Here is a 14,695-nt window from a genome sequence, read left to right as displayed (position 1 = left end):
CTTGGACCGATGTTAGAAGGTTATTTGCCTCTTTTAAAGTCTAGTCTATTCCAAATCCTCCTTCTGGTGAACATTGAAAACCTTCTTGTCCATCTACCACTATACAGATCGGTGCGATCTCAACTACATGTCTCATTCTAACGAAAAACGGCGCCGGCCACAGAAGAGCAAGAAAAAATCGAGAGATGTGCGTCTCCTCGAGCTCACCCGTCTTGCTAACCGCCACCTTCCTGTGACCATTAACGGTCTTCCTTTGGCCAAGATCATAGACTTGCACAGGGCGAAAAACGAAGCTGAATCATCTCAGAAAACGCTGGAGTCGGGAACGGAGAAGACTCAAGGATCAGGAGTGGATACCAGTGCCAAAGACACAGCTAGCCCCGAGCCTGGATTGGCGAAAAAACTGAAAAAACGCCTATCGAAGAAAGCTCGGGCGCAAATTGCCACCGACCATATTTCCCGAGTTATCAAGCGGGACCCGCTGCAGGCGATATATTTGTCGTTTATGCTTCGGCCGTCGGACCCGGACTTCCCCTTTGATTTGGCGCTGCTCAATTTCAACTTGGCGGTGCCCGCAGAATATCCAGCGAAACCAGCCTCCATCATAGTGTTGAACACCGAAGTTCCGCGGGGTTTCGCTGTCAATGTGGAAAGAGGATTCCGGGAGATTGCAAACATGGCGCAGGCGGCGAGGGGAAAGAAAGGGAAGAACGAAAACATGGCGAAGAACGAAAAGCTGGGCAAGAAAACCGAAAATACCAACGTTGGGAAATCGAAGGAGGCACGTAAAGAAACAACGAAGGAAGGCAACCTGATGGAAACCGATGATCTGGAAGAGGATACCATGTCGTTGGTCGACGGTCCCACTCTATTGTCGCAAGTCCAGACGATGGATAAGTATTTGGAAGATTTTCTCAAGCAAGAAAAAAGACAAACGTTGAAGTTCGTCACTTTCAAAAACAGCGCTCTGTCTGCTGCTACGCCAGAACCGGTTGCTGCTCCTCCTCCAGAAGTTTCCACGGCTTCTGTTCTGAATAGAGAACTAGAGTCAAACCTTCCACCTCACGTGTCTCCCGAAATGCTACGTCAACGCAACCTTGCCACAGACGAACTCACGACAAAACTCAAGGACCACGTAAAACTTTTCAACAAGTCGTCACAAGGGTCTCGCTACAAAATACATGTGCCAATACTTTTGCCTGAAGGTTTGCCCGAACTTTGGACATTCAACAATAATGCGGTGGATGTGTTCTTAGTGGTTCCTCTAGCATATCCCGAAGAAAAGGCAAAATTAAGCGTAGCCCCCAACTTCAGCACCAACCTTGTCGTGGCTAAAAAGCTGGCGCTCGAGAGTTTTCTTGCGCAAAGGGGCAAATCGGTCGTTTCTGTGGTGGAAGAAGCAAAGCAGGCAGAGAAAAACGTCCGTGCGAACACGGACACATGGATTTCGAAAAATACGCCGTCCTTGGTTGGTGTGGCCAATTGGGTTGCCTCCAATCTCCGATCCTTGGTTCTTTCTCCAGCAGAGTATAGTTCATGGACGGAAAACATGCACAAGTTGAGCCAGTGAGTAGCTGGAGGGAGGAAAAAATAAAGAGTTCGAAACGCCTCTTGAAACTAATTTGCTCGAAATCAGCCGGTATGACCCGAGTTGTTTTGGCTACTAAATAATTTTTTGGTTTACAGGTTACTAGGTTGCTCCAGGGATCATTTTTCGATGCTGAGAGAGGGAAACCTTCTTGTGCTTATATTTGCCGTCGTCTCTCGTTTTTCTTTGCGTATCCTTATCTTTATTGTCTCCTTGTCTTGTTCTTTCGTCGACATCCGGTGTCGTCTTTCCCTTTTCTCTTGTCTACATTTTTTCTTACTCCATTTAGGGCTACGAATTCCGGCTCTGATGACGCAAGATATGCACCATGTCAAACAATGTTCTGAGAAACAGATTTTAGCATTACTAAGCCGCCAATCTTGAAACATGTGCACACCATCCATTATGCAAAGATATAGGTTTCTGCCTGATGCCGCCTCTATACAGTCGAGATGGCATTATTCATGGATATTTTGGCATATTGAGAAAATATCATGCAGCAACGTCACAGACGCAGCAGCAAGCACAACCACAGATGTAAAATTCACTAGTCCATGATTTTGGGCTCCATTAGATTTGACCCTCTATCTCTGTTCAGTTTCTTCAATGTAGCATGAATAGATGTGGGAGCGGCACGTGACCGGGGCCCCAACCTTCAAGCCAAGTGAGACGTATATTGCCGTTTCGCGTCAAGGTCAAACAACGTCTTGAACGATAACCACAGTTTCGGCCCGAAATGGAAGGCAGGGAAATCAGTTTCCAGTATGCAAATGAGTGCGACTTGGAGATCCACTGCTCGTCTTTTGGACTTAGTGGCGTCTACATAAAAGTGCCCGGCACAAATGTCATGGGCATTGGATCCACCAGAGGTTTGATCACGGGATCATCCAAAGGTTCCATCCATTACAATGACAAGGGCGATTTTGAGAACCAGCGATACAAGTTGTTTGCGGTGGTGGAAGACGACGGTATGCTACGCATAGACTTCAACAAGATTGTGTCTCTTTCGTCTCCGGAAGACGATTCTGCGCTACTGGAGGTGAATACAGAAGAAGAGTTGCCGACGCTAGTATTTACCGGCAAGTGTCCCGAGGGCAGGCCCGAAAAGATCGAGCCGTTCATTGGAATATTCTCTTTTGAGAAGGAGGAGTGACGTCATTTGGCTTTTGCCGGGCAGGCGTAAAGAAGCCCATTGCAAAGGAGCTTTTGTTTTCGATTTGGCAGGTCGATGCGTGCATCAGCCTCTGTGCCGTGACATTTTTAGAATATTTTGTATCATACGACCAATACATGTGACGAAATGGAAGCAAAGCAGAAATGCAGATAAACAGACAATAGACGAAGCCAAGAAACGGAGGCCTGTCGGTGAAAGCAATATCGTGGATCCACCTGGTCTTGGAAGACACAAATCTGGCACTGGGCTTCTTTTGAGGCGGCTGAGGAAATACAAGCGAAATTTCTAAAGTTGTCGATGGCCAGAACAGGATTCGAGATTTCAGGCAGAATTGAAGACCAGAAACTGATTCATCGGGAATAGTTATGGGAAATGAATGTGTTCTGATACTTAGAAAGGTGCTCGGTTAACTGGGCTATAATACAACTATATGGTGTTGATTTGAGTTATCTGAACTGATCGAAAAATGATCTGAAGATTGAAGTGATCGATAATTTAATGATCTGAAGATTGAAGTGATCTGTATCTGAAATAAATTGGAGTGATCTGACAGGATTGACAGGGTTTAACATGGCAAGCATGCTTTGACATGCTTTGACATGCGTTAACGTGCTTTGAATGTGTGCCATACATGCCATACTTGACATGGTTCAACATACTTGCCATGGGTCAACATACTTGCCATGTTGTCATACTTGCCATATTTTGTCATACTTGCCATGTTGTCATACTTGCCATATATTGTCATACTTAACATTCTTGACCTGAACGGCCATTTGTATCATTCATGCTTGACGTTGACCTGATCAGCCATTTGTATTATTCATGTGATCTGACATGATTAATGATTCTACGATAACCAATGATTAGCAACTTGATCTGCCTAATCTTGGACATACAATTTTGCGATTGCTAGTCAGTGGAACTTGCTGAATTCTAACTCATTCTTAATCGCTTTACACCAGAACAGTTGGATCGCTTTACACTAGAACAATTTTATCTATTAGACAGAACAATTGATCTATTAGACCAGAACAATTTGATCTATTAGACAGAACAACTCGACCATAGTCCTTCGTCACAGACGACGCCTGCGAAATTAATCAACATAGCTACTAAACCTTACAACGCCACTAATTACCAACAAAAAAAAAATACCAGTCATCATTCCTACTTTATAGACAATTATACACAGGGCAGGCCTATCCACGGAAGTCGGAGATGGGTCCAGATAAGTGAGGGGAGCAGAGGCATTCGTAACGTGACCGAAGCTTATCTGGCCCTCGGCCTGGGGTTTCCTCGGCACCGGTCTGCGCACGTGACCGCATCATCAATGGCCAAAAAAAAAAAAAAAAGCACAAGCATTGAGTGGGATGTACGGGTGTGTGCTTTCCCGCCGTCTTTCCACGCTGGGATCCGGTTCCGGTGGACTTGGATTGTTAGCGTAGGCGTCCAAGACTTTTTCTGACCGGCCGTCGTTTCCCTTTTCGTTTGGAAATCAGCTTGTCTGGCCAATAGCCTCGGTTTCGGGGTGCGGGGCGTGTCTGCAGGCACGATTTTCAAAATGCGGAGTGGGTGCAAGTGAATGTGAAGAGGCAATATAAAAAGGTCCAGGGTCGCCACTAGTTTGCGTCCGATACTTTTTCTCCAGCAAAACCTGCTTCTCTGTTGAAACCGCCAGCTGAGAATTTTCGCCAACTCTTATTTTCATTATCGATCTTGCCAAGCCGCAAAGTCCCTGATTATCTGACACAAACACCATAAACCATAAAAATGGATAGATTGAACATGTTGGGCGGGCAGTTGAACCCATCTTCCAAGCAGGCATTGTTGCAAAAAAACCCGGACGATGTTGTCATTGTCGGCGCGTACAGAACGGCCATTGCCAAGGGCGGCCGGGGCAGCTTCAAAGATGTGGGGTCGGACTGGATCTTGACCAAGTTTTTGAAGGCCTTTTTGAAGAAGACAAACGTGGACCCAAAATTGATTGAAGACGTGGCCGTGGGCAATGTGTTGAACCGTGCCGCTGGTGCGTCCGAACACCGTGGTGCCTGTCTTGCAGCGGGTATTCCAAACAGCTCGGCATTTATTGCTCTCAACAGACAGTGTTCGTCTGGCTTGATGGCCATTTCGGAAATCGCCAACAAGATCAAGTGTGGCGAGATTGACTGCGGTATCGGCGCCGGTGTCGAGTCTATGCTGTCCAACTACGGCCCCCAGTCGATTCCTAAAGTGGACCCCAAGTTGCAAGAGAACGAGGAGATGGCCAAGTGTTTGATTCCAATGGGTATCACGAACGAGAATGTGGCTGCCAAATACAACATTCCTCGCTCCAAGCAGGATGAATTTGCTGCTGCTTCATATGCCAAGGCCGAGAAGGCTGTTTCTTCTGGCGTGTTCAAGTCTGAGATTTTGCCCATCGAGTCGTACATTCGCGAGGACGATGACGACGAAGAAGAGGGTGAAGGCAAGGTGAAAACCATTGTGGTGGACACAGACGAAGGACCAAGAAAGGGTGTTACTGCGCAATCTTTGGGAAAGTTGAAGCCTGCCTTCAAGAAGGATGGTGTGACCCACGCCGGAAATGCCTCTCAAGTCTCGGATGGCGCTGCTGCCGTCTTGTTGATGAGACGTTCTTTGGCCGAAAAGAAGGGCTACCCAATCCAGGGTAAGTATGTGTTGTGTTCTTCTGTTGGTGTTCCTCCAGAAATCATGGGTGTGGGACCAGCAGTTGCCATCCCTACTGTTTTGAAGAAGACTGGCTTGACTGTGGACGACATTGATGTTTTTGAGGTGAACGAGGCCTTTGCTGCTCAGTGTTTGTACTCTGCTGAAAGTTGCAACATTCCCCCAGAAAAATTGAACATCAACGGCGGTGCCATTGCCTTGGGCCATCCTTTGGGATGCACCGGTGCTAGACAGTACGCTACTATTTTGCCCTTGTTGAAGACGGGCCAGATTGGCTTGACTTCCATGTGTATCGGCACAGGAATGGGTGCTGCTTCGATTGTCATCAAAGAGTAATGTTAACGATATAGCAATGAATGAATACTATTTATTAAATGATCTGCTCGCAAAATAAGCGTATAATAGAGGTGAAAAATGACTTTTAGATATGTATTGGAAGCTCAAGGCTGGAATAGCAGGAAGTAATATTCTATGAAAGCGTTGAATCTTTATTTTGTAGCCATCAACGTACATAATGTCCGTCAAAAATGAAGATTCGGGCAAGAGTTGTGTCAATTGAACGATTACACATTCTGACAAAACCTAAAGGTTGGAAACGATTCAATTAGATTATCAATACGATCAACTCTCAGAATAATAGCGTACTTAGGGTCCCAAAAGCTAATCAGTAATTTGAAACATGGTCACCGACAGATTTGTTATAAAAAAGTATCCTTGGTTCTATTGTTGATGATTTGAATGGAGAGGTGATACACTTTCCACAATAAATGTTTACTATTTGGGGACAAAGTTCAAGTTGCAACACGTTGTCCTTTCAGGCCAATAAAACGTACCGTTACAAGTCAACAGAAGCCATCAAGCCAGGTGGTACAGAAGCACAACGGTGGAATGCAAACAGGAAATGTCACAAGACACATATCCCAGGATAGAGGTCCCAAGAGAAAACACAAGATCACAAAATGCAAGAAAACATAAGGTAATCGAAATATTGTAAAAATAGACTATCGTTACAGTGTACAACGGTCTGTGTGGACTAACAAAGGGTAACTCTCGGCTATTTGCTAAACTTTGCATTTGTCTTAAAAGGCAATCTATTGTTCGGATTACATGAAATACGTCATTGGTAGGTCTAGCATGTCTGGAGCGAAGAATAGTTCTGCAACTGTGGGATGGGCATTCCGGTATGCCAACGTGTGAATCTATATTTTCAGACTAAAGTTGCAAAGTGACAATTCTTGGCTGGTGCTATTTCTGAAGTTATGAAACTGAGACAATGGACAGAATAACTGTCGTGGAAGCTACTACGAAAACTTCGACCACTCGAACGTAAGAAGCACCAGTGTATGGGTCTCTCAAGACTTTTCCCATTCCGAATAATTCCGTCTTTTGCATGAACATCTCAACGGTTTTCGCTTCTGTCGTCGGTCGCATAGAACGGCCCCGTTAGGAATAAGCGCACATGTACATAGTTTAGTGCAGGCTAGAAGTCGGTGGCACTAAATACCCCGGCCCGATGGGCCCAGTTTCCGGATTTGGCCTGGGGTGTTTTTCAGCCAGTTATACACGACTTGGCCCGGTTTTTCGTGGTGGGGTGCTGCACCTGCGGCCCGAGTTATGTGCCTTGGGGTATAAGAAAACAACGGAGAAAATAAGACAAGAAAAGACGAAACAAAAGAAAGAAGCATGCGGCGGCAAGAGTCGGGAAGAGAAAACAACCCACCCAACCACACCCAAACGAAAGAAGCAAAAAAGCGCATTCTAGTGCAGATGTGTCAAGATAAGCCCGGCCCACGTCTGTTCCTCTCGCTTAGATGTCAAGCCGGAAACGGCATTGTCTGCATACACTGCAGGGGATTCCATACAGGTATCTGCACATGCACGAGCCCGTCTTGCGCGCGGCTCTAATTTGTATGCACCACGCCACATCCCACTAGGATAGGGGTAGCGGCAACGGGCCACTTTTGGCGGGCGTGGCAAAGCGGCGTAGCCTGCGAGACATGCAACGGCGCCGAGGACCGAAGCAAAACAAACTGCAGGGGCGGGCGGGCGCTCCGAACCCGGCGCCCTGACGACGCACGAGGACTTGGTCCTGCAGGCGGCAAGCGGGATTGGCTGCACGCGGATAAGGTCGAGGATGCCGAAGACACACGCATTGACAGCGAATTTTCACCCGCCAGAAACCGACAACAGCATCTTTCTTCCGGTCTCGAAAAGGTTCCACCGCCAAAACACACCAGCCACAACTGAATCCACCACTGAATCCACAACTGAACTGCAATAACTACCAACTGCAATAACCACTGCAACTCCAACTGTCACTCAACTGTCACTCAACGGTCACTCAACGATCACTCAATTCACTGCATTCACATCCAACATCAGCATGTTTGTTCGGCTCCGCAAACCCACACGAGTGGCGCTCCTTGCCCTAGCGCTCGTGCTGGCGTACGCCAGCGTGTACTTTCTCCTTTCGACGCCGCGAGACCGGCTTCTCCTCAATCTCAGCATCTGGTACGACAAAATCACCAGCACCAGCGTGGCGCTCGATACGGACGCCGCCTTCAACGAGGCAGTGCAGGCGCTCATGCAAGAAAACATCAAGAGCGACAAAACGCACACGTTTGACTTTCTTGAACCCGACTACTCGCCGCCGGTCGAGGTGGAGGTGCCCGAGTATTTTGTCGACGCCAGCGCCGCGCGCCCGCCCGTGCAGCCGTTCGACCCGCGCCTCACGCTCTGGGCGTACATGCACTGGGCGCGCACGCACCCGGGCGAGAAAATGCCCTTCCACTGGGCGGACTGGGTGGACTTGAGCGCGGTGCACAAGTACGTGTTTGTGGCGAACAAGCCGCTGTGCAAAGAGCTCTTCACGCTTGCGCCCAAGGAGGCCGGCGACCTGCCCATGATTCCGGTGTGGCAGTACTGCCACGAGGACGGGGCGTCGCCGGTCGGGCTCCGCATCTCGCGGTTCCCCAGCGCGCAAACGCGCGAAAACGCCCGCCTTTTGGGCAAGCTCCACTTGTTCCACGGCGCGCCGCCGCCGGCCAAGGTGGTGTTTTTGACCAACGGCCACGGCGCGTACCATGTGGATGTGGCGGGGACGAATAGTCTCGACAACGGGCTCTTGCACAACGGCGTCGTCGAGGCGGTGCTCGAAAACCTTAAAAATAAAGGGAACAATAAAAATGAACACGTCCGCGCCAACGTGCTCGAGGCATACGGCGCCCTTCTCGCGCAGGCGCCCACGGTGCCGCACGCGGAAATCCCGGCGCAGCTCGCGCTCGACCCGCTGTGGTTCGAGGTGGACGCGGCGCGCGAGGCCCAGCGCATCGAGCAGCAGCCGCACGACGCCATGGCCGCCGCCTACGCCGCGCTGCTCCGGCACCTGCTCCGCACGCCCAACCCGCCCAAACTGTTCAACGAGGCGCGCTTCCTCAACCTGGACCCGCTGCGGCTTTTGGGCGACCACCACGACTGGCGCTTTTTCGACGGCCTCACGCTCCACACCGACCGCCAGGTGGTGGCGCTCCACCGCCTCTTGAAGAACTACTTGCACTTTTGCCGCGCGCACGGCCTCGTCACCTGGATCGCCCACGGCCTGCTTTTGCTGTGGTACTGGAACGGCATGGCCTTCCCCTGGGACGCCGACACCGACGTGCAGATGCCGCTCCGCGACTTGCACCGTTTGGCGCGGGACTTCAACCAGACCTTGGTCGTGGAGAACGTGGGCCACGACCACAACAGCGACCCGACCAATGAAAATACAAACAGCCAAAACGAAAACACATACCAAAATGTTACCTTTGGCGGCATGGCGGCGTTCTTCGTCGACGTGGGCTCCAGCATCACCGTGCGCAGCCGCGCCAACGGCATGAACAACATCGACGCCCGCTTCATCGACATCCACACGGGCCTCTACGTCGACATCACCGGCTTGGCCGTGAGCGACGTGGCCGCGCCCGAACGCTACCACACGGGCCCTGGCGGCGCCGCAGCCAACCGCGCCGCGCACGTCTACAACTGCCGCAACCACCACTTCACGCTGTTGGACGAGTTGTCGCCGTTGGTGGTGGCGGGCGTGCAGAACCAGCTCGGGCACGTGCCGCTGCAGTTTGGCGCCATCTTGGACCACGAGTACGGTGTGGCGGCGCTCAAGCTGCGCACATACCGAGGCTACGTCTATTTGGACAGCTTGCGTGTGTGGTCGGCCGAAAGCAATGTGCGCGAGCGGGTCGGGGCGAAGGAGAACAAGCGCGACGCGGCCAACCCGTGGAGCCTCTTGCAGCGCAAGGACTATGTGCGTCTTCTCTCGCACGCGTGGCTTTTGCGCGAGTACATGGCCACGCGCAGCTTCACGGGCTACCACGAGGCGCAGATGCGGCGCTTGCTTTGGGGCCGCGTGGCGGACTACACGGCGCACGCGCAAGAGTACGCGCGCCTGCCGGCCACCAACGCCGCCATGTGGGGCGACTTTTTCATGGGCAAGGTGGCGCGCGACGCCTGGGACTACGGGCGCGAGGTGCGCAAGACGCTCGAGATGGCCAAGTTGTACGGGGAAAGAAAACTGCTGGCGCTGCTGGCGCTGGCGCTGCTGGCGCTGAAGCCGCTGGCCCCGCCGGCGGCTTAGTTGGCCGGTAGCATGGTTCGGTTGGCGTTCATTGCATCAGCACGATGCGGGGTTTATAGAGGACTAATACAGAGACTAAGACACTACTAGACGGCTGAGCCAGGTCGATTACTACAAGAGGTCAACTACTACAGGACGGTCGACTGCTACAAGAGGTCAACTACTGTACGCCAGGAACATTCAGGTCACATTCAGTACAACATTCAGGTCCACATTCAATACAACATTTAGGCCACATTCCCTGGCCAATTTCACCTGTTCTATTCCACCTGTTCTATTCCACCTGGTTCTAATTCTTTTCAACACATCTTATATGAATATATAAGAGATCACAATTAATCTTATGATAATATATATGAGTTATGGAAATAAGAAAAGTATAAATAATAATTATTTAGCTACTAAAGTTCAGCCATTCAACCTGTTCCTATTCTTTCACCCGGTTCACACCTGTCTTCGCCTATCTTCACCTGTCTTCGCCTGTCTTCACATGGTTTCTTACCTGTCTTCACCTGGTTTGTTTTGCCCTATTACAGAAGATCGGAATGGTCGTACGAACGAACGTGGTGATTATTTCGGCAGACAAAAATAGAACCAGCGAACATTGAATACAGAAATGAGTCTGCGGATTGAATCAGTGATTCACTTCATGTCAGGCTTGTCAATCGGTTTCCGTTGTGTTCTGCCTACATCTTGTGTTCCTTGCATTTCTTCCATTCAGTTTGCAACTCTTAGTGCCATTGGTAGACTTGAAACGATATATATCCCGACTTCGCTTAAAATATCCGACACTTTAGTACAGCCGGTGAATAGGAAATGGCTATAAGCCACCGAGCTATTCGAATTTCTTATATTGCTAAGCAAACACTGGGCCGAGCGAACATCCCCCATTGATATAGCCCCAGTGCTTTTATGATTTCAAATATTTGTCAATTTGACTTACGTGCCATCTTTCATAAATTGAAAGCTTATTGGATGTCTTGGCCGTTTCAACAAGATCCATATAGTCGTTGTGTGGTTGGCAGATCTTCAAGTTTCTGCTGTTTAATTATCCAGCCCTCGGATCTACTGCTCCATACTTTTCTTCGTCCGGTCCACCATTTATCGGTTTAGGGAAATTTCATCCGCTGGAAATATGTGTATCAGGAGAGCAGGCCCAATAATAGATACTAGGATCTATGGGTTCTCGTTGTAATGGAAACCTAAACTACAAGTGTTACATATCCAATTTTTTAGTTTGTTACTGATGTCTTGATCAGTTTATTTTGTCCTCGACCTTCAATCTTTTAGGCGTTGCTTCAATGATGTGTGTGTTGACTGAGCTGGTGTAAAGTGACCAATTGGTCATCCCATTTGAATTTGGCTATTCTTTATTAGCAAGCATAGACACATTCTGCCTCATAACATTATCGTGACTTTTCCTTGTCGCTAACATCCGTTTGTAATCTCGATAATATAATGTTTGCTTGAAATCTAGATGACTTTATCTTCGCTTGCACTTCAGAATTTTGTTTATGTTGGCCATGTTTGGTATCCCGGAGAATCTTTTATGTTGTAGCAGACTGTAGTTGAAGACAAGACTGTTTATAGCATCTATCTTAGATGGTCGTTTTACTTATTTTGTGGATTGTGCTTAGGCTATCAGTTTTGCTGTTTGAACGCACTCAGATCCGGACTAAGTACTTTGTAGTTACAGAACACTAGAAGAAAACATATCCTTAACCAAGACTTTCACCTCAAGTGACTCAGGTTTAGGTTTCAGATACAGAAAACCAAATGATAGTACAAAACTAAGCAAGAACACGATCAAAGTAAAGAACTCTAAGGTCAAAAGACGAACAAGGCTAGTCCAGGAACTAAACATGAGTAAAGTATGAGATTCACTTGAGATGAAGCCCTTGAAAATTGCTCAAGATACATGTCCAAAACTTTTGCAAATCACGAATGCTTGAAACACAAAAAGCTAGCCTCCGAATTGCTAGCTCCGATACACTGCTTGAGATCGGAACGGTCAAGGTGAAAACTGACCTCACACGAGACCCTTTTCAACAGCCAGAAGAATCCACATTTGACTGGCAAATCAAGCAAACAAGAAATTCGCTAATCAGATCATACCGAATCTAACAGCTCGAATTCTGAACAAGACTGCTCGTTCAGATGTGAGAGCACTGCCCCGAGTCCAGAAATGGCCAAGTCTAGATGCGTACACGACAACAAGCAATCATGTAATTGAGCTCTGTCCCGGCATCGTTCAAGACACGATATAAAACACGTAACAAAGACGAAGATAAGACAAGATATATAAAGACTCGGGATACCAGGTCCGGATGAACTGCCATGTCTCATCTTAGATGTCTGATCCAATGCTTTAGCCTGGCTTCATCCGACTTCGTCGTCTTATCTGACTCATTCAATGATCTGACTACTCTGATTGATCTGGTCTTATAAATATACCTGATCTCACATTTGACCAAGTTGTTTTGATTTCTGGTCTGATGACATTTGACCAACTTGTTTTGGTCTGATAGACTCACTTGATCTCTGGTCTGAAGATATTTGACCGAGTGGTTTTGATTCTCGGATCATTAATCCTCCTTCGTTCCTGTGGTTCCACAGATGGTTTGTTCCATTCCTAATGACGTCAATGCAGTCAACACTTTTCTATTCTGGTGAACTTCGATCTTACTTGTCACCCCACGTGGGACCAGATTCGGCTCTACGAATGACTTTGGTACCAGTGGGATGACGTTTTTCCTGCAACAGAGAAATGTCGTTATCATCGCGTGCACACAAGCCCCCGGATTTCGTGCAGAACGCAATCCTCGCAGGAGTGACGCATCTCGAGGGAAAACACCGCGCTGGCCAGGGGTAACGTGCCTGTGTGCAGTCTCGAAAATCGTGTTTTTCCCTCATTTTGGCGGCACAGACATCGACGTCCCACCCGTACCTCCGCGCCTAAGGCTGTGTGGACGCGGAAAGAAAAAGAAAACTCGGGGCTGGTGCAAAAAAAAAAAAACCCTATTAACCATCCTGCACATATGGCAGGCTTGGATCTCTTGTGTCGTCGGAAAACCCGAAGGCAAAGACATAAGAAGGTTAGCGGCCGAATCTGTTATGGTGCTTTGCGCCCGCGACATTTTCTGCCATGCTTTCTTCCGAAACCCAGCACCCATTTTCTCACGCAATGTCTCCGGAAAAATCTTTCAAGGCGGGCCGTAGGCTCTGCGTTTCTGTGCAGGATATATGTCGTGTGTCCGGAAATGGTTGAATTTAGCTGAAAATGGCACGTTGTTTGTGTGCAGGCGGCTAATCTAGACTCGGGACGAAATGTGCCCCGCTCGGTTTTCCTGGAAGCAAAAAGCTGATGTGGCCCCTGCTTTGCCACAAAAGCTTAATTATGGGGCCAGGCAGTAACAAAGTGAAAGAAAAGGCCATACAAAACCACCCAATGCAACAGAATAGACTATGATTCGAAGCAGAATAAATATAGATGACTGCATGGCACGCCTTTCCATAAATGTGGTGCGCCAAAAAGAAATGACTATTCGCGCACAGGGTGCAGGAGATAGGGCGCATGGGTATAAATACCAGTGTCCCCCCTCCCTCGCCAAAGAAATTTCTTTATCCACACATCTTATCACATAATGCAATTCAAGACTGTTGTTATCGCTTTGACTGCTGCCTCTGCTGTTTCCGCTGCCAACGCCTCTAACGGCTCCAATGGTTCCAACGGTTCCAACGGTACCCACCACAGCTCTGACTCTGGTGCCGTCCAAATTGTCGGTGCCGGTTTGTTCGGTGCTGCTGCTGCCGCTGGTGTCGCTTTGTTGATCTAGATGACACACTGATTTTTTACAGCGCATGATTTTTACTTCACGGTGTCGGTATTAGAAATTGGTAATAATTGTCATTTAGGCTGGCGGCCCTAATTTTTTATTTTCTTTGCAGCCGCGGCATGTATTGTTATATTCAATCTACAAGATTACTTTACACTAGTGTAGTACCTCTTGCGAGAGGCTGTGTCGTGAGTCAGGGGACTGTGCAGGCCATGTTGCAATGGCACCGCCAATGTCACGCGATGTTGGTTGTGTGCAGGCGGAATGTCGCCACATTTTTTGCCCTTCGAGTCTGGCCCAGTTGAATACACGGCAAAATGTATTTAGTAACATCAAGGATCTAACCATGGTCTTTTCGCCACAGTTAGTTGTGTAAACCGGGTGGAGGTTTAGGAATGTCGCTGTTTATATGCAGGATGTCAACAACCCGGCTCTGCGACATGGCTGGTATTTTGATTTGGGTTTCGGCGGAACCGGACTTGTAGCAACTTATATCCGACAGTGAACACGAGTATCCCGTGGATCCGAAAAAGCGAAGCAGAAATGAATGGAAAATGTAGGTAAATGAAAACAAACAAATAGACGGAACTTGGATGGAAACTGCAACCGTAGACGAGATTACTAGTTTACTTTTCGCATGAATTGGATCAGAGCACAGATCTAAGATAATATAAGTTAGATCTCTATCAAGGGTGGATTATGGTACATTATTGTCATTACGGTTGACTATATATGATTGTCATTATGGTCGATCATACTTTTCGATTCGTCATCATGGTTGA

General features: G+C 48.3%; 5 protein-coding genes across 5 annotated transcripts; 4 read left to right on the top strand and 1 right to left on the bottom strand. All coding sequences in view use genetic code 12, as the record gives it.

The window, feature by feature from the left end:
- Positions 1 to 127: 127 nt before the first annotated feature.
- On the top strand, positions 128 to 1,570 carry FOB63_004315 (uncharacterized protein; the record flags this gene model as incomplete). The annotated part of the gene is made up of 1 exon (XM_002614818.2): positions 128 to 1,570. The coding sequence occupies one exon, from the start codon at positions 128 to 130 to the stop codon at positions 1,568 to 1,570; it is 1,443 nt and encodes a 480-aa protein (XP_002614864.2).
- A 754-nt stretch (positions 1,571 to 2,324) lies between these two features.
- FOB63_004314 (uncharacterized protein) lies at positions 2,325 to 2,741 on the top strand (the record flags this gene model as incomplete). The annotated part of the gene is made up of 1 exon (XM_002614819.2): positions 2,325 to 2,741. One exon carries the CDS (start codon positions 2,325 to 2,327, stop codon positions 2,739 to 2,741), a length of 417 nt encoding a protein of 138 aa, XP_002614865.1.
- Positions 2,742 to 4,535: 1,794 nt separating this feature from the next.
- POT1 (acetyl-CoA C-acyltransferase) lies at positions 4,536 to 5,786 on the top strand (the record flags this gene model as incomplete). Its single annotated transcript, XM_002614820.2, has 1 exon — positions 4,536 to 5,786. The coding sequence occupies one exon, from the start codon at positions 4,536 to 4,538 to the stop codon at positions 5,784 to 5,786; it is 1,251 nt and encodes a 416-aa protein (XP_002614866.2).
- Positions 5,787 to 7,833: 2,047 nt separating this feature from the next.
- On the top strand, positions 7,834 to 10,077 carry FOB63_004312 (LicD family protein; the record flags this gene model as incomplete). Its single annotated transcript, XM_002614823.2, has 1 exon — positions 7,834 to 10,077. The coding sequence occupies one exon, from the start codon at positions 7,834 to 7,836 to the stop codon at positions 10,075 to 10,077; it is 2,244 nt and encodes a 747-aa protein (XP_002614869.2).
- A 3,395-nt stretch (positions 10,078 to 13,472) lies between these two features.
- Positions 13,473 to 13,940, bottom strand: FOB63_004311 (uncharacterized protein; the record flags this gene model as incomplete). The annotated part of the gene is made up of 1 exon (XM_002614826.2): positions 13,473 to 13,940. The coding sequence occupies one exon, from the start codon at positions 13,938 to 13,940 to the stop codon at positions 13,473 to 13,475; it is 468 nt and encodes a 155-aa protein (XP_002614872.2).
- Between the last annotated feature and the right edge of the window lie 755 nt (positions 13,941 to 14,695).

This window comes from Clavispora lusitaniae, assembly GCF_014636115.1.
Source record: "Clavispora lusitaniae strain FDAARGOS_655 chromosome Unknown tig00000187_pilon, whole genome shotgun sequence".
NCBI lineage: Eukaryota > Fungi > Ascomycota > Pichiomycetes > Serinales > Metschnikowiaceae > Clavispora > Clavispora lusitaniae.
The sequence above is the reverse complement of the archived record's forward strand: the minus strand, read 5'-3'. Positions and strand labels throughout refer to the sequence as shown.